Raw genomic sequence first — 22,582 nt, 5'->3', positions numbered from 1 at the left:
ATCAACATAAGTGAAACACGGTAAATGATATTTATGGTCAAAGGAGTAGGAAGATGAAGGGGTGGGGTTAGGGTTAGGAGGAGGGTAGTTCTTTCATTTGCTTCCCAGTCGAGAGTTTGTTATAGTGGCGACTAGACCAAGTGACCAAACCATTTGATTTGCTCTTGCAAATATTTTGATACAAGTTGTTACCAGACCCAGTTGGGTGTCGCTAAAGGAGTATTTCTTTTTTGCAACCTTGACGTTTGCCTGCTCGCCTTGGAGTATCACCCTTCAATAACCTTCTTTTTTTTTTTCGAACACAGCCTTGACAGAAGATGGACATGTGGACCTTAACGTTTAGTGGGTTGTTTCCTGCCATGGTGTTTGGAGTCTCTTTTATTCCTCTCGAGTTTTTTTAGTTGTTTATTTTTTATACTTGTGCTCCACTTGGCAGTCGCCAATGTGAGAAACGACGACACGGCCAGAACTGGAAGAATAGAAGATGAAAGCGAAGACCACAGAAATACCGTTGAGGTTGGCAATGATGGTTGGACGAGGGTAGCACGTGGTTGCACACTGGAACAAGAGTTCAAAATCTCACCACAGAGCCTGTTTTCTTGGTCGGCTGTCATTTAAAGTTGGTGATATGTGGAGATTGTCAATCCTCTCGTAGCATTCTTCATCATTCAACTGTCAATCTCTTCATCTCATTAATCTTTATTCTCAAATAGTTTGTGGCCTTGATAATCAGTAACTCGTTATTTGAGAAAACAGCTTCTTAAACTGTAGAACGATGTATTCCTCTTGATGATTGTAGACTGTTTCCCTAATTTTCTATTCGACTTCATCTATCTGTTTTGATCTTGTCGTCGTCTGCCAACATTGGTGATTGCCGAGAGTGCAAGCACTAGTTTACAGGTATAAAAATTTGTGTAGGATATCATCAGCGGACTTTTTCTCGTCGATTATAAATGATTGCGCACTAAACGTTAAAACAAAAAGAAAAATCAGACTTTCTTCAAACTCCCCTTGACGATTGCCTCACAGAGCAAATAGTGTTTACATTATTTAGTGATGAAAAAGCTTTATAATAATACAGGTAAGCAGCAAAAAAATAAATAAATAAAATAAATAAATAAAATAAACAAAAGTTCAGTTATAATTCGTCGCTGTCAACTTTCTCTCTCAACTTCCAGCACGCATTCTCCTACCACCTCTTCCAAGAGACATTTTATTAGAAAATTGACTCGATTCCATTTGTATATGTGCGCAGTGGACGATGAGATATCGTGCGATTCCACGAGACTACACCTTATAAATCCATGGCCGTCATCTTTAATCTCTGCTCTGATTCTAAATCATTTCTTTCCATTGTCGTGTAAGGGGTGGGTATGGCTTGGCTATGGGCGGGGGAGAGTATCACAAAACTCTACCCGGAAAGACGCTTAGGCCCTAAATTCAGATAACTTCTTTTTTAACTGCCATTGTAGAAGACCAGGATATAAAATAACCTAACTAGCTACAAGAAAAAATAGTGAAACGAATTGAATGAAGGAAACAAAGAACTCAAATGCTGGAATAAAATAAGCATGTCGTTAATTTTCTGTTGAGAAATGAAAGTCTTCGGTGTACACGTGTTCTTTCAGCCGTCAACTACTACGCACGTGGAAGGAAAGGGAATGCAATAGAGAAACGCGAAGTGGCAAGCCGTCTGTAGAAAGAAAGGGTTAAGATCAGTAGAACGTCGTGCACATGTCTGTGTCGATAGGCCAAAGGCGACGGGGAGATAGAGTGAGTGAAACAATCCAGTTTATGGAGAGAGAAAGCGTATAAAGTGTGCTTGCGCTTGCCCCACATTACAGTAGCAGGGAAATTGACGTTAGAGTGTGTGGTCGGCTCGTCGACTCAACAGGTCGAACGCTGGTCCAGACGAAAAAAGGAAGTTGACAGGTTTTGTTGACTTTTATACTAGAGTTAGTGTTCTGGGTGCGCATGTCTGGTTTTCACTTTTAAGGAAGTGACGTCACAGCTCGGCTGTGTGTGTGCACGTATGAAAGTGAGTGTGTGTATGAGGATGTGTATATGCGTGCGTGTGTGTGTGCGTATGTGCGTGCGTACATGTGGGTGTGTATATGTAAAGGAAAAAATGTTCGAACACCATCCACCACAAGCACAGCATCTTGCCAATGATTGCTTGCTTTCTTTCAACCTCAAGAGGATACGAACGACAATAAAAGGCTGTCATCTTTGGCGTCTCGGTGACATTTATTCAATAGGTCTCTACTAGCATCTGGGTTAATGTTTTTATTTTGAAGCAATTATTGAGATTCCAAAGATGATAGTCTCATATTCGCCATTTTATTGTCCTTCTAAGTTAAGACTCGGCACTGCTTATGTTTCGAACTAAATCACCACTTTAAAATGTATACAGCACAATCACGTTGACACACCGGTTCCCGTCAGATCACTGAAGTTAAGCAACGTTGAGCCTGGTCATTACTAAAATTGCTGACCAATTTTGGAATTCCAGGCGCTATATATAGGACATCGACACCTCCCTGCAAGAGTTGCAAAAACCTAACGTCATCATCTTCCCTAAAGGGGATATACATGCGACTGGGGACCGTGCGCGAGCCTTTTCTAGTCTCACACAAAAACACGTTCACATTTCAAGCTATATTACTTGTCGCATACATACGCGCACACAAACATACGCACCCACGTCCACACACGTACATATATTCACGTTCGCGTACATACACTCACATTCACGTGTATATACACACACGCTAACATACACACATGTACTCACCCATGCACACACGTACGCACACAGATGGACGATGTCACTTCCCTTTTCAAAGGATATCCACACATGCGCAAAAGACACACCGGAAACACCTATAAAAGGAAAAGACAGGCTGTTTCCAGCCCTTTTTCGGCCCAGCTTTCGAACTGTTCGGTCTACGGACCGACCGTGCGTACCTCGCGCCATTTACTACTATGTGGGACAAAAAGCTAACAGACCGTATGTACACCTTTACACTCTTTCTCTCTCTATCTACTACTGGTCCCTGAGAACACCTTCGCGTAGCTGACTGCTAACTGACGTCAACCCTCTATCCTTTTCTTTGTCTACACGATGGACTGCCATTTCTCGTTCTATTATATTACTCACTTCTCTTCCCACGCGCGAACAAACGATAGTGACCCGAACTTGAGATGAACACACATTTCCTTTTTCTTTCTACAACACCAGTCCCGCAACGTACGATGGTTACACCCGCGCGGACATGAACACGTGTTATATCTAAAACATTCATTGTTTCAACAGTAAATAAGCGACACGTTTATCTTATCCATCAACTGAGTTTTTATTTCCTTCAATTCCATTCGTTTCATTATTTTCTTTTGTAACGGGATTGGGTATTTATATCTTAGTTCTCTACAACCGCTTGTGAATTTCATACTTTGGAGGAAGCCAGTTAAATCCGAATAGGGTTAGTTCCGACCGATACACGGCTTTAAAATGAGTTAAAAACATACAAAACAAAAACTTATTCAGGTAGGCTAAAGAGCAACTTATCTTGCCTTTGGCAATGTTTATTTTGTCACTTTTTTTTTTTTTTGTCTATACTAAAAAAAATTCTTGGCACGAACCGAATTATTTTCGTGAGTGAATTAATCAAAAGTGAATGGCTACTGTTTACCCAAAGAGGGAGCAATGAAACTATTGAAATTTATTTGAAGCGCCGAAAGCGGCCCTTCAAAATCGGCGTCTTGAGGACGCCCTCCTGACACATTTTCTATTGTGCAAATAACTTCAACTACAAATCTAGGTTGCTGTGATAGTCGTAAGCCGCCATTGAAAACTTGAATAAACATGTGATTATATAGACTGTCTGTTTCGAAGCTTATAATCAATATGAAAATGTAATTTCAAACCGTAATTTTGTTTTCAATAAAATGAGGAAAGACCAAATTTTAAAATAATGAAAGGTTTAATCGAAAAAAATACAATTTTTTTTTCATTGGTTTTCTTAAAAAAAAAAAAAAAGAAAGATTTCACGAAATTCAACAAATTTTAAATTGTACCAAAATCTATTAAGTATATATAAATGCCAAAAAATCACTTACCTGTAAAAAAAAAAAACCCAAGCAATGGCTGGTTCAATTCTTTATTTGTCCATATTTATATTTTATATTCCAAGTACTTTTTTTAAATAAAAGTTTTTTTTAAAGCGAGGGTCGTAGAAAATCACATTTTCGTAATGTGTTTTGCGCCATAAGCTTAAAGCGCTGATGCTGCTAATTTCCAATTTATCAAATACGGATTCGTCAAGGGGACATAATTAATGTCTCTTTTTTATTGCGTGCTGTTAACCAAAATTAGTATTTTTGGTCCTACATAGTTAAAAAAAAAAAAAGCACACATTCACTTATACGTTTTCCCGTTAAACAAAAAAATCCAGTCGACCGATTTTTTTTTTTTAATTCTCTTAATGAAATACACGATATTTTGATTATTATATCTTATTTCTACTTTATCGACTGCATTTTTTTTTAATATCTAAAAAAAAAGAAAACATTGAATGGAATAGAAAAAATTGCCGTCAGCGTCCGGTATTTACTTGACGATATAAGCATAACATGAGATTTCATTAAAAAAAAATATATATTAACGTGGTTTTTCAAAAAAAAAAAAGGGGGTTTTACACTTTGGACTTTACGGGTGAATTTTTAAAAAAAAGCACTTCTTTTTTTTATTTTTTAATTTGAATATTTTACTTATTGATCTTTTATCTTCAACTTGTGATATATAAAACTTTGGTACATAAATTAATTATTTAATTTTTAATAGACATTTCAAAATGGGGGAGGGGTAATTTAAAAAAACGTTTGTCTAAAATATTATATTCAGTTTATTGGAAAGAGCATAAAATTTCACATTGACCCTGAAAATATCGTAAAAATTGAACCAATAGAAAAATTTCGATAGATTTTTAAAGTTTAAAAATAGAAAAAATTTCATTCGTAAAATTCAATTGATTTCATAGGTAAAAAAAAAAATGGCTGGTTGAACGAGCACCCACTGGCACTTTATAAACACTGTTTTTTATTTTTATTTTTTTAAATAAAAATAATATTTCTATTATTTTTTTTAACAACTTTAATAGTTTATTTTGGAAGTATGCAGAAAATAAACAACCTACTTTAAAAAGAGAAATTACGAGGTTTTTTTTTATTATTTTTTATTTTATTCGCAGTTTTCTGTTAGGGGTGTCAAAAATTCCCCCAAAATTCTGATACACCTATCGCTGTGATTGTCCCATCCTAATCTTATTTGGGGGAGTGGACGCGCAGAAAAGAAATAGCGTGTTTCCCGTTAAATCTCCAATTTCCCATCCTTCTTCTTCTTCTTCAAGATCCGGTTTGATGACTGCATTTAAGCGTGGCTACCGTATGTTCTCGATTTAAGTCGCTAACTTCTGATTTCTGAGAAGGTATTTATTATTTTGAAGACACAAGAAGGATTTCTCCCAGCTGTGTTTTTTCTGTTTACTTGAAAACCGTTAAAAAAGGTAAGTTTGTTTATTTTGGTTACAAGTTTTGGATAGTTTTACAATTTCATCTTATTTCTAAATCCAAGACTTCTCTACAGTAAAAATGCAGAACAGTTAACAATTGTGAAATCGAAAAAAAAAAAAGCATTTTTTTTTTTTGGGGGGGGGGGGGTATTTTTGCTACTAGTGCAGTGAGTGCTGCGCTGTTGCGGTGCACTTATTGATCCGTGCTGAAATAATAACGTTATTCTTAACATGGGGAGGGGATGGTGTTTTGTATATATTCTATATTTTAACCTTACAATTGAATAATAAATAAAATAAATAAAAAAACTTTGGGTTTTTATTACTGTACACATAGATTCGAAAAAGTTGTCAAAAAACAAATATATAACAAATAAATGTTATCAAAGGCAAGATAAGTTACTTTTCTACCAAACTGGATATAATTTTCGTGTTTTTATTCAATGTAACATGTTCATTCAGTTCGAAAAGCATACAGTGTTTACCGATGTATTGGAAAATTCAAAATGGTGTCCGACTCTCTCTTTAACACGTTAAGTTCGGGAAGGAAAAGGTGTTATAAATAATAAACTTGACAAAATACTGTTAGAAATTCGCTCAATATATGTTACCGTGACATAAGTTGACATATATTCGGTGGTTTTTTAATAGTATGTTGTCTAGTTTATTATTTATAACATCTTTTCCCAAACTTACTGTGTTAAAGATAGTCGGGCGCCATTTTGAATTTTCCAATACATCGGTAAACACTGTTTTTCGAGCTGAATGAACATGTTACATTGAATAAAAATACAAAAAATATATCCAGGTTGGTAGAAAAGTAACTTATCTTGCCTTTGATAACATTTATTTGTTATATATTTGTTTTTGACAACTTTTTCGAATCTGTGTGTACAGTAATAAAAACCCAATTTAACTCTTTTTTTTTTTTTCAAAATGTACTAGTGCAGAGAGTGATCCGAACGTAAATAATAACGTTATTATTTTTTTTTTTAAAGCCGTTCTTAACATGGAGGGGAGAGTGTTTTGTACTTATTCTATACTTCAACCTTACAATTGAATAAAAAAAAAAACATACCATAAAACTTTAAACTTGGAAATACGATTTAAAAAAATAGCGCGGATCACTCTCTGCACTAGCACCAAAAAAATAAATAAATAAATAGCCAACAAAACAAAAACGTGTGAAAAATAAATATACAACAAATAAATGTTACCAAAGGCAAGATAGGTTACTCTTCTACCTTCATAGATATTTTTGTTTTAACTAATTTTAAAGTGTTCGCTTTAAAATAAGTGGAAACACACACCCAATAAACTTCAGCTAGGTAGAAGAGTAACTTATCTTGCCTTTGGTAACATTTATTTGTTGTGCGTTTGTTTCTATTATCCTTTTTTGCCTTTTGTAAAAAAAAAAAAAAAAAAAAAAAAAAAAAAAAAAAAAAAAAATTCTACCAAACGCGTCGCAGCACGCAGCAGTAATTAACTACCTGCTTTTATATTTATTTCCAAATTTTATTTCGTTATACAAAACGAAGGCTGCTTTTCACTTTCATGTTGAGGCTTCATACGCGAAAACTTTTTAAAAAATGACTTAGCTTACGTCCGAGTGTAAATCCTCACCCCCCCACACACACACATACTTCGCTCCCGGACTTAACGTTATTATTAAGGTAGGTCATACTTTTCAGCATGAAGTTATTTTGACTTTCGTGTTTCTTATCAACACACAAGCATCAAAATATAATTCTGAAATAAAATAAAATCCAAGGCACTTCTGCATGACAGTGACATATTAGCAACAGAGACCAGTTATCGACCCTTGTTCTTCGAAAGAGAAATGACATCTAGCTGCTATTATGTGAACCTCAAATATAAACAAATGTTTACGATAACGCAAAAAAATATAACAAAATAAATAACACAAAAATATGAAAATCGCAACATTTATTATATAAAAAAAAGGTGGTGCAAGTCTATAAATGGTCCACGAGTAATCTTTTTTACTATAAAAATCTGAAAAAAATCTTTATAATGTACGTACTTGTCACTGCATGAAAATATCATATTCTAAAAATCACGTTAATCGATCAAGTAGGTTTTTTTTTTTTAAGAAAATCAAATATTATGAGACATTTTATTGAAGAAAAACTTCACGCCATCTTGTTTTTGAATGATACACTGCTAGCGACACCTATTGGGAATGTTTGGAATATAAGACCGGCAAACAATCGACTGTCCACGCTATAGAAAAAAAAAAAAAACTTGGAAAATTGAGACATAAGTTTTTGAGGATGTTGAAAACGAAAATAACGTTTAAAATTGCGCACCCACACGTTGACGCTACTCCAACAAAAATTCGGCAAATGTGTATTTTAACGGCGTAAATTCAAGTTTTACACTAGTGGTGGCCATAAAGTGGGTGGTCATTATACATTAAATTATTATAGAAAAGTGATCCCCCACTTTCTTTAAACTTTGGACTTGTACCACCACTTTCTTGGAAACTACTCGTTTGCTGGAATTTTAAACGTTATTTTCGTTTTCAAATTCCTCAAAAACTTATAAATGTCTTTATTCTCCAAGTTTTTTTTTTCTATAGCGTGGAAAATCGATTGTCTGCCCCTTGCTGACCTTATATTACAAACATTCCCAATAGGTGTCGCTATCGGTGTATCATTCAAAAACAAGATGGCGTGAAGTTTTTAATAAGTGATACAGCTAACACGAAAGCTAAGTTTGTAATGAAAATTTTCATATTAAACTTAGCTTTCGTACAAGCTGTATCGCCTGAATAAGTTTCTAATAACTAGATGACTGAAACATGCTCATGAGTGTGTAGCGATATATTACTGCTTATGTAAAAACAAATGTAAATTATATGTATTCGAACACGGTCCTGTTGTGCCTAAGAACCCTAAAATCGATATTTTGGTGATGTTCCAGATTAGCCAACAAAACAAAAAAGGGGGTAAAAAAAAAAAATATCTAATCGCTCAAAAATCGAAAATTAAACAAAATACTGGTTGAATATTACAGTTTCACACTATTAGTGACATTTATTGGATGGTTTTTTCTATCATTTTTTTGTTTTAATTTTCGATTTTTATCGAGTATCAAGGCTCAACTAAATCACTAATGAGGTCACCATTTTTTTTTTTTTATTTCAACTTAATAGGCTTTACACTATTTTAAGTATAAAAACACTTTAAAATAAGTTAAAACAACAAAAAACTTATCCAGGTAGGTGGAAGAGTAACCTATCTTGCCTTTGGTAACATTTATTTGTTGTGTATTTACTTTTTCTTGCATCCTTCAACGGAATTATTCAACTACTTAAGCTTAAGCATTTTTTTTTTCATCCCAAACTAGGTACAGTGCCATTAAGTTGTAAGGGGCTACTATTTGGAACCAAATCTACAGGGATACTATGGAGGGAGTTGGGCAGCGAGATGTCTGTTCACATTACACATGAACTTTTGCTGATCAGTATAGTCAGGATAGCAGGGGCCTGGCAGGGATTTCCAAAATCTATCAGTTCGAGGGGAAAGAAGCTATTTGAGTACAAGGCTTTCTGGCATCGAGGGATCTCTATAGTGTAGTGGTGGGATTTTGATGATCGTCGAGGTATTTATCGAGAGGGTACTAGTGCTTTGAGTTCGTCCGAGCACTTACCATTAAAGTACTTGTAAAACAGGACCAACAGGTGATGGGACAGAGGTTGGTGTTTGGCCGACAGTGCGGGACCTATCAGGTTGGCGACTCTTTTGAACCCTATCTAGGAGCAAGAGACTAGTGGCAGATGCACCGGCCCAGATGTGACAACAATATTCCAAGCATGGGCGAATGGTGGCTTTGGAGAGATACAGGATACTCTTAGGTGGTGAGCATGGAAGAGTGCTCACTTTCTTTGCAGCAGCCTTGGCAATTACCTCAATATATTTGTTCCAATTCATGTTGTTCGTGAATGTTAAGTATATATAGTTTACATGCTTATTCCCAAGCATGCTCACCACCTGAGAGTATCGTGTATCTCTCCAAAGCCACTGTTCGCCCATGCCTGGGATGTGAATGTTAAGTATATACACTATACAAGTAGGGAGATTCGACGTTGCCCGGGATTGGATGGTGATCAACAAAGGTTCACCCTCTCATATTTTTATTGTCATCGAAATCGATGAAATCGACCATTTTTCAATCAAATCGATGGATTGCCTGCTCTAGTTGGGGCACCCATCACGCTGGGTGGAAAATTCACATGCCTCGTCACAGTGACGTAGTCCAAAATACATTGTAGTCTACATTGCACTGTAGAGAACCTACTGTTGATTTTATGAAATTATTTTTTCTATATAATGGCTTGAATTTAAGTTTAAAAAGCAAAAGTCAAGTATCATGCTTCAATTGTGCTTTAAACAAAAAACATTCATTTCGAACACACTCCTGTCATATCAAATAACCTACTGTTGATTTTATATGTCGGGCCTTTCGGTTTGTGCGGTAATAAGACTTCTCAAATGCACTTATGATGTTAGGCTGTGTAAGGTGTTAACTGGGGTTTTTTTTTTTTTCTTTCATCAGATTTTTTTCGATTATCGATACTTATTGAAGAAAATCTGATACGAAAATCTAAGAACACTGCCAGGCACATAAAGTACGTTCGTATGAAATTTCATAAAATTCGCCCCAGCCATTTTTGAGTCTACAGAGAACTAAGTTTCTTTTATATAATAGTAAAGATAGATATGCTTCTGTCGTTTGCATATTTTTTAGTGTTGAACAATGGTGTCGTAATGATAGAACGAATACTACTACACTACGTTCACTCCCTCCTCGCCCCCCCCCCAATAAATTGAGCGCTTAAAGATTAACAGTAAATTCAAAGAAGTAATTTTGAGGTCAAAGGATACATTTTTGTTTATCTTAAATATACATTTTACAGATAGGAGTGACAGTTTATACCACTTGAAAACTTGACCTCGATTTTTAGCAGGTGCGTACAGTTTATTTACATTAAAGTAACCCTACAATAACCTTCTTGGCCTTTTGGCCAGGATCAAAGTGTAGTATCTGTTCCGGCAGATGCTGCACTTAAGATAATTTGTACCAGTCAATGGAGGGGAAACCCTCTATACTGGGACAATTATTATTTTTGGTAACCAGAGTGCCCCCTTTTTGCCTACTTTTAGGGGAGCTGGTTTTTACCTCACATTAAAAACGGCCTTGTGCCTAATTTGCTCAGTGGGGGAGCAAATAAATACCATCTGTTCCGGCAGATACTGCAAGCTATGAATAGCTATGACTAGCTATGACTAGCAAAGACCAGATGTGGGGGCAACCCCACATGCCTGACCATTAACCAGCTCCCATTTCCCACCTCTCGGGAGCTGGTCCCCTTTTTCCCTTCCCCCTCCCTTCACTCCTCACATTAAAAATCGGCCTTGTGCCTAATTTGCTCGGTGGGGGAGCAAATAAATACCATAAATACCATCTGTTCCGGCAGATGCTGCACGTAAGATAATTTGTACCAGTCAATGGAGGGGAAACCCTCTATACTGGGACAATTATTATTTTTGGTAACCAGAGTGCCCCCTTTTTGCCTACTTTTAGGGGAGCTGGTTTTTACCTCACATTAAAAACGGCCTTGTGCCTAATTTGCTCAGTGGGGGAGCAAATAAATACCATCTGTTCCGGCAGATGCTGCACTTAAGATAATTTGTACCAGTCAATGGAGGGGAAACCCTCTATACTGGGACAATTATTATTTTTGGTAACCAGAGTGCCCCCTTTTTGCCTACTTTTAGGGGAGCTGGTTTTTACCTCACATTAAAAACGGCCTTGTGCCTAATTTGCTCAGTGGGGGAGCAAATAAATACCATCTGTTCCGGCAGGTGCTGCACTTAAGATAATTTGTACCAGTCAATGGAGGGGAAACCCTCTATACTGGGACAATTATTATTTTTGGTAACCAGAGTGCCCCCTTTTTACCTACTTTTAGGGGAGCTGGTTTTAACCTCACATTAAAAACGGCCTTGTGCCTAATTTGCTCAGTGGGGGAGCAAATAAATACCATCTGTTCCGGCAGATGCTGCAAGCTATGACTAGCAAAGACCAGATGTGGGGGCAACCCCACATGCCTGACCTTTAACCAGCTCCCATTTCCCACCTCTCGGGAGCTGGTCCCCTTTTTCCCTTCCCCCTCCCTTCACTCCTCACATTAAAAATTGGCCTTGTGCCTAATTTGCTCGATGGGGGAGCAAATAAATACCATCTGTTCTTCAGATGCTGCACTTCCATTTCTTGTTCTCTTTCGGTGGAGGAGAACTCCTTCACGACTGAGACAATTTTTATTTTTGTACCTTTTCTCCACGTTAAAAAACGACCCTGGTGTCTAACTCTGTCCCGTGGGGAGGCATAGTAAATAGGTACATTAAAGTAACCCCCTCCCTCACTACAAGAGCGCCTTAAAATTGACCTTATAACTTTTTTTATATACACATTCACCCCACCTCCACCCCACCCCACCGCACCCGACAAACAAGGGATTGACCCTAATAATTCATTCCCGTTCATCCGTTCGTTTGTTAGCACTTTCTCAAGAACCACGTCTTGCATTTGTTTTTTTGTTTTTTCAAGTTTGCACAAACACTAGTCATGGTGAAAGTAAACTGTTCAGTTAATTCGTTTTAATTTAATGTTATGCAGATTTGTTATTTCGTAAAATAAAAAATTAAAAAAAATTGAAGTTAGGTTTGTTATGTTTCTGCCTAAACATTTTAAAATGTTCTTGTGTTTTTACAAATAAAACAATCTAATGGTGTTAAATCGAATGAACAAGGTGGCCAGTTGACAGGTTTATTTTGGGAAATTATTTGTTTATAAAAGGTTTTTCTCGGTAAATTGATCGTGTCAGTTGTTCTGGACTTCGTCTTGTCACTGGACTCAAACAGTGCTTATTCAGGAGAGGTGGGGTTGGAGATTGCGCACCTCTTGCCTCACAATTACATGCGCAGCTGCCCCTGCAAGGGGTGTCCCTTGTCTTTCGAGACTGAATGGAGGCACCGACTTCGATGTGGAAGTTTATGCAACATCAAAGGAAAGATGCGTCTTAGAAAAGTGCTAAGATTCGTTAGAAATTTTTTGTACATTCCAAGTTTGACAAGATGCACACGAAAAAGGTCGGAGGTTACATCGACCGAAAGTGTGCAAATGACACTCAAGATGAAAATAGTAGTCCGAAGAACCCAAACAGTACGAATAATCAATCCTCATCTCCAAAATTCAAAACAAATACATAAAGGGAAAACATGTTTGTTAAATTGAAAAGAAAATTATATTTAGACTAGCGGGGGGGGGGGGCATAAAATACGCTTAAATATGGTATTTTAATTTGTCCAGATTTCCTGTGTGTGTGTGTGTGTGTGTATATATATATATATATATATATATATATACACTATTCACTTATCTAGTGTTTTCCTTTTCAGATTAAATGTTTTTAACATGTTTTATTAACTGTTTGCTCGTGTATGTATATAGAATTCGCGCATAAGCCTAACGAATCCTATAGTGGATGAAACGCAGAATATTCAGTGTAGCTTAATCGCCATATATATTTTATAAATTACTAACTAGCTCTACCTACGTATTTAGCACTTTTGAAGTAAATACTTAAAGTTTACGCATAAATCTATACTTTCGTATATTAATTTTATGTGAGTAAATGAAGTAGTTATATATATATATATATATATTACTGAAATTTTACCTCAAACAAGGCATATGCCACTTTGATGTAGGGGGCTACTATTATTATAGAGCCGTGATTTCAAAAGTAAAAAAAAAAAGCATTTGGGTGCCATCAGCTACAACCGAAACTGTAGCATTCAAAGCTGGTGACGTTACCACCAGAGTATCAACGTGAAAAATTGATTAAAAATAAACTAAGATGAATGTACAAAATGTATAACGATTTTTTTCAATTTCGATTCATTTCGTACCCCTTAAAAAAACTATTTTAACTGGCTAATGACCCATAAAAGAGCGGTCCGTAAAAAAAAAAAAAATTTTTCAATCATTTGAGGCCCCTCGAGCGCCGCTCAGCAACTTTTAGTTTCGGAAGAGATAGTTTGACAATATGGAGGCAGACAAACAGACATATAGCCTTTTATATATTAGATTGAGGAATAAATTTGTAGATGAAGTTAAATTACATCCCTCCCCCCCCCCAAAAAAAAAATTAGATTCTACTTTTTTAGGCGATTACGTATGGACATACTGAAATACGTTGGGAAAATTATTTCAGAATTTAGAGTATGGGATTAGTTTTACATATAAATATAATGTAAAATGATTATCGATTTCTGGGCCATTTTCTAACCAGATGAGGGCATATAACCATTTTTTTTTTTTTTTTAATGTAAAACAAACAAAAAAAAGATGTTGGGAAATGGTTAAAAAAAATGTTAAACGAACACAAAATATTTATGTACAAAATTACAAGTTATTTTATGTAGATACTTGTTCGTTTGCAGTTGGGTCCCCGTATGTTCAGCGTGAGAAAAATTACGAAGGTTAAAATTGAATCTGCCTGTGTTGCGTTTTGCCTGAGTTGCGTTTTGCCTGAGTTGCCTGTGTTGCGTTTTGCCTGAGTTGCGTTTTGCATTTATTTTTCAGGCTGGATATGGCTTCAACCAACTTGATTCTGTTACGGACTTTGATTTCATCAGTTTTCTGTTGCCTTCTAATTCCTTACCCGGTTTTAGCTAACCAAAATGGCGACTACGTCATTTCCATTTACCAACCGCGAATGCTCCAAGATAAAACCTCCAAAGTAAACCGGTCGGAAGCCGTGGCTCATATGAATGGACACCTTCTCAAATATGAAAAAGAAGCCGAGAAAGCCGCAAAACAAGTAAGATGACAATCATTTTCTAACTTTTTTCTCTTACGTTTTTTCTTCCGTCTGTAATTAAGCCACTTTCGTCTATTTCTATAAAGCTATAATTCGCCTATGCATCCGGCATAATCGCATTGATACACCGGTTCTTTATCAATCATCAAAGTTAAGCAATGTTGAGTCTAAACATTACCAGATGGGTGACTGTTTGAGAATACCAAGCGTTGTAGGAGGTGTCTTAAATAAGTTTCCAAACTTTTTTGTGCAGGAATTTAAAATTGTCGTTGAATCTTGAAAATTCAGTATGATATTGCTATACATCTTATGAGATGACTGATCAATTTTTATGATTTCATGTTCAAATGAACAGCTACAGCAGGAATTGGAATACACCCTACTAAAAACCTCATTGTCACAGCTGATGAATTTTAAAAAATGAAAGCTGGACACGAGGACACTTGAGAAGAACGATATGCGATAAAATTCTGTTTTAAACTTGGAAAAATGCTGCAAAAACTTATGGAATGCTTCAGACTGCTTTTGGACTATCTTGCATGAATCAAGCATCAGTTTTTGAGTGGCATAAGAGATTCAAGGAAAGCAAGGAGTCTTTGAGGGATGGTGAGAGGTGTGAGAGTAAGGAAGTCAAAAGACCAGAGTTGATTGGCCAAATAATTTCATGGATAAGGACCGTCATTTGTCAAAGGAGTCAACTTTGGTTATTCCCTAAGCTCAAGGAAAACTGTCGTTATGAGACAATTGAGATGAAAGAGACTGTGATGCTGGTTATTGACATGCTCACACACCAGGATTTCCATGGGGTCTTCTAGAAGTTGCTTGAACAATACAGCAAGTGCATTGCAGCCGGAGGAGATTACTTCAAAGGAGACTAGAGTTTCATGTGTGCACTATCAATAAGAGTCTCATTTCTCTGGATAACTGGAACTTTATTCGGTTTCATGGTCGAATGTCATGTCTCTGTTTCTGCGTTATCCTTGGGAGGCTGGGAATTTTGCTATTGGTTTATCTGCCATCCATCCTCCATCTCTCGCCGTTCCGACAAGAAGTCTTCTATCTCCTTCAAATCGTAACATACTACTACCTGTAGACTGACGAACTCTAAAACTCAAACTGAACTGTCTAGCAAACGCATGTGCGTTCCTTATTTTAGTGTGTGTGTTGGGCGGTGGCTCTCATAAATCAGCTTGCACTCAAAATGCACTGCCTTGCCTCGTGACCCCTTGCTGCAAACAGGTGTACGCGTTGTCAATAGATTTGGTCTGTCGCCGGCAACCTTTTTATGACTCTCTTTCCACTCAGCTTGACATAACCAAGCTGGGTTCAAACCAGTAATACGTTAACCACGTTACTGATACACAAGTCTTTCTCACTCTTAGAGAATTTGTTAAATAGTCTATAATCTACTAGGTTCGGTATTTTACTAAGAGTGGTAGTATCCGTCAAGAATTGAGGCTGTAATTACCACAAAAAAGCGGACATATGTAATATGAAATAATAGTTTGTCGATTTTTAACGTGTTTCCATTATTTTGTCCAAACTCTCTCTCTCATAAGTTATAAACTATATATGGCAATTAAGCTATACAGATTATTCCGCGTTTTATCCACGCTAGGATTCGTCAGGCTTATGCATAAGCCTGACGAATCCTGGCATGGATGAAACGCGGAATATTTTGTATAGATTAATTGCCATGTATATTATAACTTACTACCTAGCTCTACCTATGTATTGAGCACTGTTGAAGTAAATACGTAAAGTCTACGCAAAAATAATACTTTCGTATATTAATTTATGAGATTAAATGAAGTCAATGTGCAATCTCAAGTCACACCTCTCCTGAGTTGGAGTTAAATACCAGTGATAAGTGGAAGTTCAGGATGACTAGAGACAATGCCGAAAGGAGCGGAGAACACCTTCAGCGCCTAGAATTCCCAAATACTCATCCATCTGGTACTAGCCAGGCTCAACATTGCTTAACTCCAGTGACCTTATGAGAACCGGGATGTCAACGTGATGATGTCGCGCATATATATATATGTGTGTGTGTGCATAGATCATCGTATAACGATTAGATCACTGTCTGACTGGCGTAAATGAACATTTAAAATTAAGATGTTTAAATTCAACGTTATTTCACACGGTTAATGGTAGCCGAATGGATACGGTCTTTGCTAATCGAGCCAGTGATGTCTCGTGTTGCCGAGTTTGAATCGTTCGACTGGTGATAATCGTGACACCCTGCACTGAAGATTCCTGAAAGGATGAAACACTAGTGTCTGTAGGTATTTAATTATTATAGTAAAAAAATAATTATATATATATATATATATTCAAAACAATGTTTCAAGTTTATAAATTGAACAATTCTATAAATTGAAAGCGAGTATTAATATTTAGAGAACAATGCCAACCAAAGAAAAAAAATGGAAAAGCTCAATATTCGATATAGAGCATTAATATAAAACAATTCAATTTTTTTTTTTTTTTTTTTTTTTTTTTTACATTTTCACGCCAAACAAGGCACATTGCCACTTTGATGTAGAGGGGTACTATGTGGGGAGTTGGGCAGCAAGACGTCCGTTCATGTTACACTTAAACTTCTGCATGTCAGTACAGTTCATATCATTTAATTTAAACTGTGTCATTAGAATTTGCAACAATTTTTTATTCAACAAGGAATTCAAGCTGAAAAACTTAAAAGCTATAAAGTTTTATGTTTTACAACTTGTATTTCTTGCCGTAAATTCTAATTTGCAGTTTACATTTAATCCCTTCCACATATATACAGAGTGACCCCAAAACAGGAATTTTTAAAGTACGTCTTGCCAGACATAAGCAAGTAGTGACGCTGCGAGATAGTGACTTTGAGCAAGTATTTCGCCATTTTTAAAACGGCATCTACGCTGTTGCAGCAGTCGATGGGCAATCTTGACAGCAGATTTTGAAGCCTTCGGGACAAGATCAAAGTGTAGTATCTGTTCCGGCAGATACTGCAAGCAAAGACCATATGTGGGGGAAACCCCACATATAAGACCTTGGTCAATGTAGGGGCAACCCTTCATACCAATTGTCACTATCCAGCTCCCCTACTCCCCGGGGAGTTGGTCCCCATTTCCCCTTCACTCCTCACTTTAAAAATCGGCCTTGTGCCTAATTTGCTCAGTGGGGGAGCAAATAAATACCTCAAAGTGTAGTATCTGTTCTTCAGATGCTGCACTTCAATTTCTTGTTCTGTCAGTGGAGGAGAAGTCCTTTCCGCCCGAGACAATTTTTATTTTTGTTCCTCTTTTCCACGTTAAAAACAACCCTGGTGCCTAACTCTGTCCTGTGGGGAGGCATTGTAAATAGGAACCATTCCTTCAAGAGGACGTAATCAATAGGACGTATTATTTTTTTATTTTTATTTATTTTTTTTTTTTTGTTGTTAAATAATAATTCTATCAATGTTTTTTAATTGGCATGTTTTAAGTTTAAATAAATAAATAAATAAAATATTTTTCTTCCATCACTCTTACGGCCCTGTCGGTGGGGCATTAGAATACGCTGACTGCCCCCCCTGCAGAAGGTAAAAGCCCCTCAATGGGGGTCCTGGATATGACCTTAAACTATATCCGATGGTGAGGCCCCAGCTTGCGGGCTCTGGGGAGTGTGGAGCCACCCTTTAATTGCCATTGTTCCCAGGTCCACTCTGACCCGGAGTGGTAGTACTTGTTAGGGTCCCAACTATGGGTTAAATAGAAACTGACTTGCAAAAAACAAATATATTTTATTAAAAAAAATTTTCTTCAAAATAACCGGATTCGGCATTAAATAACCTGAACAGGGTTGATATGCCGTAAAACAAAAACAACCACTCCATCACTCTTGGTTTTATTGGACTACTAGTTAGACGTCTGGCCTACAATACGCTTCAACATATTTTAATTTATGCAGATTGCGTATGAATTATTATAAAATCAATCCCTTTATATACAGGGTGAGCCCCCCCCCCCCAAAAAAAAAAAACAGGACATTCAATTGTTTTTCTGAGCATTTTACAGTCAACGGAGAAAAAAAAAGGCCAAAGACCCTAATGTTTGGATGTGATGTTTTGATTATAATAAACTAGTTATGACCAAAGTTTCATTTCATTCGGACAAAACATAAAGAAACGGGGTCTAATTAGAGTTGGGCCCGTATTTTGGGGGTCACCTTGTATATATCTGTGGAAATATATTTTATTTCCTTTTAATATAAGCCAATCCTTATTTAAGAACCTCAGTCCACTCCACAACTTTCATTAATTCTTATAACATCACACCATAGTCTGCTTATTATAATGCTGGGATTATTATATATATATATATATATATATATATATATATATATATATATAGGGTGACCCCGCCCCAAAAAAAACAGGACATTCAATTGTTTTTCTAAGCATTTTACAGTCAACGGAGAAAAAAGGCCAAAGACCCGAGTGTTTTGATGTGATGTTTTGAATATAATAAACTAGTTATGACCAAAGTTTCATTTAATTCGGACAAAAAACTAAGAAACGGGGGCCTAATTAGAGTTGGGGCCCTTTTTTTTCTTTTTTTTTTTTTGGTCACCCCGTATTATGTGGACGAATTTGCAAAAAAAAATAAATAAAGAGATAAAAAAATAATAATGTCGTTTATCAAATCCAGTCTGTGTTTTTTTACAATATCACGTCAGCTGATATTTGGGCTTGGCGATAAATGCCCTCAAAAAGTCACTTCTGATTAATGTTCAGTTTTAAAATATGCAAACGAAGAAATGATTTGCGTCGATTTTAAATGGTACGTCTTCATCCTCAATTGAACTCATTAATAAGGTAAAAATAAAATAAAATGGTGAGGTACACTTGCGCTTGAACAAAGGTTCATTCGATCTGTAGTTGAATACTCTGACACTGGGCTATATTGCTTTTTTTTTTTTTTTTTTTTCACTTTTTTTAAGAAAAATGGTTTGCTTAGATTTTATTCACTTGGCCGGTGTAAGAGAAAATATTCTCTGTAAAAATAATTCTCTATTTTTATCTATAAGAGAGAAAAGACTATTTTTAAGATAGGAATTTACACACACACGCACGCACGCATACACTTTTATATAAAAGTGGAGATTAAAGTTCCCGTCTTCTGGGTCACCCTATATTATCTCGACCACAATTCCTTTCTTAGCTACCAAAGTTTAGTCAACCTTTTTGTTTTTATCTTAACTTTCAAATTTATGAAATGTAACTTTCAAATTTATGAAATGTAACTTTCAAATTTATGAAATGTAACTTTCAAATTTATGAAATGTAACTTTCAAATTTATGAAATCTTTCAAATTTATGAAATCTTTCAAATTTATGAAAAAAAAATTTTTTTTTTTTTTTTTTTTTTTTTTTTTTAAGAATTCGCAGATGTTGGTCTTACCAGAATATTGCCTTTACGCCGATATCAAAGATTTTAACCGGAGATCGATTGAAAATTTTTTGGAACCAGTACCCGACCCTGCTGTGACCTTTCCTTGGACACCTTGCGACATTGAGAATGCCACGGACGACATGGTCATCCAGAAGAGGCTCAGCTGCATGGCCAAGAAAAACAAGATATATATTGTTGCCAACACTGGCGATCGTCAAAGTTGCAACAGAACGGTAGACTATGGCTGTCCTTATGACAACCGATTCCAATTCAACACCAACATGGTTTATGCCCCTAATGGCACTTTAATCTCTCGATATCGAAAAAAGCACCTCTATTTCGAGCCGTACTTTAACGAACCAAGGGTCGCCGAGCACGGCGTTTTTGAGACGCCATTCGGACGGTTTGCAAGCATAGTCTGTTTTGATATCTATTATGAAGACACCTTTAACGAACTTATCCAGCGTCAAAATGTCCGTAATATACTTTTTCTAAATTTGTGGTTCAGTCTCCCTCCTTTGTTCCTGTCCGTCCCTTTCCATTCATCGGCTGCCTGGGGTGCAAATATTAATCTAATCTCTGCAAATATTATTGTGGACAGCCCCGGAAAGGAGATCTCTTTCACGATCGGCGGAAGTGGTTTCTATAGTGCCACGTCAGGATATTCTTACAGGCAAACGCCGGGGTTACTCACCGAAACTATGTCAAACATGAAACCTGGCAGCCTTTCAAACTTTAATCGCGTTCCGAAACGCGAAACTCCTGCCCCTCCGACTAACCAGAACGTAACTATCTTTTCAGTGGGCCTCATGAAAGTTAATTCTGTCCGGCTGGTTGACCAGAAAGGGTTGATCAGTGTGTGCAAAGGCGAATTTTGTTGCGCCTTGGATTACGAGTTTGCATCCCAGCCGAATGCCTCTGTGGAGTATATGCTTGGAGCAACCAATTTCGCTGACGGATCTAGGCAATATGACGCACAAGCCTGCTCACTCTGCGTGAAACATTCGGACAAAATGTGTGAGGGTTTACCGGTCAATGAGGACGTGCAATTCGCACGCTTCAAACATCTTCGGCTGTTTGCCAACTTGTTCAAGACCCCGTTCTTGTATCCACAGGTGACCGTGATTAACGGCTCTTCTTATCGGGTACTCCAACAAAAGATGTATTACGACAGCGGAGAGATGAGCCTCACAGATACAGCCCCCTTGCATTCTATGTCGCTACTGGGTCGTATCTATCCTCCGCACGTATCTGGTACGTCGCACCCCATCATTTCTAGAGCCTTAATCATAGGGCTAGTAGTATTTTTATCTTTGTCTTAAATAAACGAAACTCTCTCGTTTATTTTGACTAATTGACTCTACTGTTTTTGTTTGGTTTTTTGTTTTCTTTTTCCATCTGGTATCTGTAATGAATATGTATCTAGAAAAATTTAGCACTTACGTAAGTTCAGGAAATGGCTGAAGCAGTTTACGATTTGAAAGCCACGGAAGAACGATAAAAAAAATGGCTGACGACACTAAGCATAGTTAATGTCTTAAACATTTTAGTTTTCCCCCTCCCCTCAAAAAAAAAAAAAAAAAATTGAAAAACTTGATGAAAGGCACAGTACTTTTAAAATCGTAAACTGATTTAGCCATATCCGAGACTGTCGATACTCAGGACTTACTATTTATGTACTGAAATTCCCTGTGTGCTTATCAATTCTAAATACTGTGTGTCTGTCTGTCTATCTAAAAAATGTATTCTCATTTCGAATGATAAAATATTTATTTACAAATCTAGAGTAAAATGGAAAACAGAAGACAAGTGTAATTGAAGAATCATGTTTGCAAATGTTCAAATCGATAATTATTTTCTGTTTTATTAATTTCAATCGTATTTCAGTTATTGGTTTCAATCCACAATGTGTGCATTGCTATTATTTTATTTTTTTTCCTTTTTATTCAATAATCTCTTCTCTCTCTTTTTTTTTTTTTTTTTTTTTTTTTTTTTTTTTTTTACACCTGGTTTCACATATTCCCAGCCGAGAAACTGAGCCTTCATTTTTCAATATGGCATTAGCATATTCATTTCTTTATCATTTTTTTTCTCCATAATATTTCTCCGTTCCTCATAACATCATCCAATGCTTTACCCGCTCTTTCTATTAATATTATTAAACGGAAAAGTTTTTTTTTCTTTTATACTTTCTTTCGCTTTTTATACTTTCTTTCGCTTTTTATACTTTCTTTCGTTTTTTTTATACTTTCTTTCGTTTTTTTTATACTTTCTTTCGTTTTTTTTATACTTTCTTTCGTTTTTTTTATACTTTCTTTCGTTTTTTTTCTACTTATACACTTCCTATATTTCGCATTTATTAGGTTGGTTCACAAAATAATTTTTTTTTTTTTTTTTTTTTTTTTTTTTACGCTCAACTCCATGTCAAAAAATGACATTCTTTTTGCACTAACCTATTATTTTAATTTCTAGAACCGTAACTCCTCCATCTCCCACATTTATACTGGCAGCAATGCCACTCTTCCGTGAATCTTACAGGAGAGGGGGGAGCATATGAAATCTATTTCTATAAACATTCCTCCACTTTTTTTTCTGGATGGCTATAATTTGTCTCTTTCGTTTCTCTTGTATGAAAAATGTACTTTCGTTTTTCAATGTTTTTTTTTTTTTCTTTG

The 22,582-nt window shown here is 36.2% G+C and overlaps 1 protein-coding gene and 1 pseudogene across 2 annotated transcripts; both read left to right on the top strand.

Annotated features, from left to right (window-relative positions):
* The first annotated feature begins 5,329 nt into the window (after nt 1-5,329).
* On the top strand, nt 5,330-22,317 carry LOC145265599 (pantetheine hydrolase VNN2-like). 2 transcript variants are annotated; one of them, XM_080121610.1, is made up of 3 exons: nt 5,330-5,564; nt 14,247-14,484; nt 19,895-22,317. In XM_080121610.1, exons 2-3 carry the CDS (start codon nt 14,254-14,256, stop codon nt 21,227-21,229), a joined length of 1,566 nt encoding a protein of 521 aa, XP_079977736.1. In that variant the 5' UTR covers nt 5,330-5,564; nt 14,247-14,253; the 3' UTR covers nt 21,230-22,317. The 2 variants fall into 2 exon arrangements, with proteins under 2 accessions (XP_079977736.1, XP_079977737.1); XM_080121611.1 differs by lacking the exon at nt 5,330-5,564 and adding an exon at nt 7,106-7,243.
* On the top strand, nt 10,601-10,747 carry LOC145265853 (U2 spliceosomal RNA; annotated as a pseudogene).
* Nucleotides 22,318-22,582: the final 265 nt, after the last annotated feature.

The sequence above is a fragment of the Euprymna scolopes genome, chromosome 40, assembly GCF_053919585.1.
Source record: "Euprymna scolopes isolate OS-2025 chromosome 40, ASM5391958v1, whole genome shotgun sequence".
Classification (NCBI taxonomy): Eukaryota; Metazoa; Mollusca; class Cephalopoda; order Sepiida; family Sepiolidae; genus Euprymna; species Euprymna scolopes.
Note: the sequence above shows the minus strand (reverse complement) of the source record. Positions and strands in the feature narration are given on the sequence as shown.

Excerpts from the sequence above, each read along its gene's own strand:
- LOC145265599 (XM_080121610.1), top strand. The coding sequence starts at position 14,254 with ATGGCTTCAACCAACTTGATTCTGTTACGGACTTTGATTTCATCAGTT. Across the intron at positions 14,485-19,894 it reads CCGAGAAAGCCGCAAAACAA|AATTCGCAGATGTTGGTCTT; the intron begins GTAAGATGACAA and ends TTTTTTTTTAAG.